We start from the raw sequence: 3,723 nt of genomic DNA on the forward strand, positions 1-3,723 counted from the left end.
TACTGAGGGAGTGCCGCACTGTCAGAGGGTCAGTGCTGAGGGAGTGCCGCACTGTTGGAGAGCCAGATTTGCAGCAGATTCTCCTTTGTGAGCAAGCACTCAGACCCCGGGGTCACACTTCACCTGTTCGGACAGCCTCTGGACCTCGATGACAACAGCCATTCTACTCAGGAAGGCATCACAGAAATGCCTGGCCTTTTTGTCGTCCAGCCAGCAGGTGAAAACTTGCCTGGTAAACCGGATAATGGCAACTCTATCCCTTTCTTAGCCTCCCTGGATCCTGCTCACTGCACTGCTCACCGCAGCACCCTGGTACTCTCTAGAAAGGCAACCTTACCTGGTTCAATATGTTTGAACATCCTCTTCCACACGGCATACTGCAGAGGGACATTAAATCCACCCTGGCTCAGATCTATTGGTAATTCCTTGGGCTTCTTCAATAGGTTTCCTGACCTGTCAGGAATAGGGAGATTTTGGATTAGATGTGAAGTATTTTGTTTTGGTGGGCAGAACATGGAGGGACAATAGAAAGCTCTAATGGAGGTGCAGGAGGACAGGGCCTGTATGTAAATGTGTAGAAGTTTTTGAAGGAGGCAGAATTGATTCAGCGAGTGCGTCATAGTGCAGACATAACCTGGGCTTCAATAATAAGGGCATAGTTTACAACAGCAAGGAGGTGATAATTGAACTTGTGTTGACACCAGTCCAGCAACAACTAGAGTATTTTGTCCTATTCTCAGTATTGTACTTTAGGTTGGATGTGCAGGCACTGGAGAGATTTATGAGAAAATGTTCCAGAGCACTAGACCCCAGTGATCAGTGAGTAAAGAAATCTTAAACTCTTTATAAACATCTAATTTTTGTTTGTTGTTCACATTTAGCTGCAGTCTAATGTTGCAGTTCTAAATTTCCCAGCATTAGACAGGGTCTCTACTGGAAGAATATTTAAAGTTGAAGAAAGCAACTGAAATCAACTTTTTGGTTACTGAGGTGAGCTAGCACTTTTGTTTCAGGAGCACATAAAACCAGGTGTCTTAGTGTGACTCAGCACAAAGTGTGGCTTTGAACAGCGTAGGATGTTTAGAGATTTGGGGGCGCATTGTGGGAAAGGAAGGGCTCCTGTGTTTGTTCTTTCAACTTTTTCACCTTCTATAAATTGGTTGTCACACTACTAGCTGCTTAGTGGGCATCTTATTAGTGGTTAAGGTTTTCAAATGGTTTAAAGTCCGAGAGTGGCACGCTCAATAAAATACATGAACAAGGAAACTAAATAAATGGACTAATTATGGCATTAATTAAGAAAAGCATTCAGGATGGCAGGTCCGTTATGTGTCACAGCTACAACATGTGGGAGCTCCTGGATACCAGTACAGATAATCTGGGATAAACACATTTGTGGTTTAAGTGTTAAAAGCCAGAGGAACTTGGGCTCAGAATTTAAGAGTTGGACATGGCAGTGCAGACACATCAGGGAGAGGACAAGTTACCTGGTTCATTTGTACCAGGAGGCAGCGTAACCTCTCAGGATAAGGACTTCCGATTTGATCAGAGACTGTGTGACTGTAAGCAAGGTATAGGAGAGCAGCAGTCCTTGCAATTGTCCAGCAATGGCTCTCGCCTGTCTTACTGGGATGAGTGTTGGGGCTGAAGGGAGGATGAGCAAACTGACCATGGCACCATGGTACAGGGAGGCATTCAAATATGGGAAGCAACCAGGAATGTCGAAGTTGTGGGGTAGAGTAGGGTGAATGGGATTGCCACCATTCTCTGTAGAAAGCATGAGTTCAGGTGATTGCCAGGAATCGGGACATCTGCTCATGATAGTCACAGGCCTCAGAGGTGCCAACATTGGTATAACTCGGAAAAAGGTGATGGGTGATGTGTTGGTACTGAATTAAGAAGTAAACCTCACAGGTGATAATCTCTGAATTACCTGAGTTACATGCGAATCGCGTTGTAGAAATTTAATGCATGGTTCATAGACCAGGTACAGGAGAAGTGAGTTTTAGTTCAGGGCCCATTGGAATCTTTACTGGGAAAAGTGAGATCTGTACTTTTGGACGGTCTACACCAAAACCCCGCTTGGTGTTCAAGCGAGTCTCACAATTAGGGAAATAGAGAGAATTTTAAATTAAAGACTGGGGGCAAGGGATACAATTTGGGAAGATGAGCTAAATGAAGCAGTAGCATCAAAGTGATAGGGGAAGATATTAATATGGGTGATGATAGACTGTGACAGGAATAGATAAAGAATATAAATCAAAGAATACATCAGCAAATAAGGCTAACCAACAAAAGGATAAACACAAAGACTCCCTATTTGAATGCAGGTAGCATTAAAATCAAAACAGATGTACTGAATGGAGAATGCACATACCGAATCGCAATAAGTAAGTATGACCTTATAGTCATTATAGAGATATAGCTGCAGGTTAACATGGCTGGGGATCTGAATTTCAAAAGCTAAAGGACATTTATGAAGGGTAGGGGGCTAGGAGAAGGTGAAGGGATGGCTTTGTGAATGAATGATGATGTTCGCACATTAGAGAAGGATGGCTTGAGTTCAGGAAAACAAAATGTGGAAACTGTTTGGGTTAGAGATGAGAAAATGATACAGTGAGAAGTCACTGAGGGAATGGTATGCTGGTCTCCTATTGGTAAACCACACAGCAGGTGGAGCATGAATGGGAGCTTATCAGAAAGATTTTGATCTGAAAAGTCAGACGGCCAAAAGAAACCTGCATGGGGAGTTCATGTAAAGTTTCTGGATAGTTTCTTAGAACGGCACATTCTGGATCCCCTCAGACAGCAGGCTGTACTAGACCTGGTATTATGCAATGAGATGCAATTAGTGATCTCACAGTGAAGGCACACTCTGGGCAGCAGAGATCACATTACAATTGAATTTTATCGTCATCTGATGGAGGGAAGATTGGGTCCAATACCAGTATTTTAAACTAAATTAAGAGCAATTATGAGGCCAGGAAAGCAAAGCTAGACAAAGTGAACTCAAAAATTATATTGAAGGACAATTCAATGGCAATACAGTGACAAGTATTTAAGCGGATAGTTCAGATGCACAAAATAGATATATTCTAATGGGTAAGAGCAATTGCAGAGATGGGCCTATCATCAATAAGAACATAAGAACATAAGAACTAGGAGGAGTAGGCCATCTGGCCCCTCGAGCCTGCCCCGCCATTTAATAAGATCATGGCTGCTCTTTTTGAGACTCAGCTCCACTTACCCGCCCACTCACCATAACCCTTAATTCCTTTGCAGTTCAAAAATTTATCTAGCCTTGCCTTAAAAACATTCAGCGCGGTAGCTTCAACCACTTCACTGGGCAGGGAATTCCACAGATTCACAACCCTTTGGGTGAAGAAGTTCCTCCTGACCTCAGTCCTACATCTGCTTCCCTTTATTTTGAGGCGATGCCCTCTAGTCCTAGTTTCACCTTCTAGCGGAAACAACCTCCCTGCCTCTACTTTATCTAATCCCTTCATAATCTTATATGTTTCTATAAGATCTCTCCTCAGTCTTCTGAATTCCAATGAGTATAATCCCAGCCTACTCAGTCTCTCCTCATAATCCAACCCTCTCAACTCTGGAATCAACCGAGTGAACCTCCTCTGCACCCCCTCCAGTGCTAGTAAATCTCTTCTCAAGTAAGGAAACCAAAACTGCACACAGTACTCCAGCTGTGGCCTCACCAGGACCCTA

The 3,723-nt window shown here is 43.5% G+C and overlaps 1 protein-coding gene across 1 annotated transcript in view; it reads right to left on the minus strand.

The window, feature by feature from the left end:
• LOC109919486 (E3 ubiquitin-protein ligase TRIM39-like) overlaps positions 1-3,723 on the minus strand; it is a 42,533-nt gene that overhangs the window by 2,082 nt on the left and 36,728 nt on the right. The window contains exon 6 of the mRNA XM_020519505.1: positions 338-453. Within this exon, the coding sequence (XP_020375094.1) occupies positions 338-453 (116 nt within the window). The remainder of the gene's footprint in view (positions 1-337; positions 454-3,723) is intronic.

The sequence above is a fragment of the Rhincodon typus genome, chromosome 35 (genome assembly GCF_021869965.1).
Source record: "Rhincodon typus isolate 14 chromosome 35, sRhiTyp1.1, whole genome shotgun sequence".
NCBI lineage: Eukaryota > Metazoa > Chordata > Chondrichthyes > Orectolobiformes > Rhincodontidae > Rhincodon > Rhincodon typus.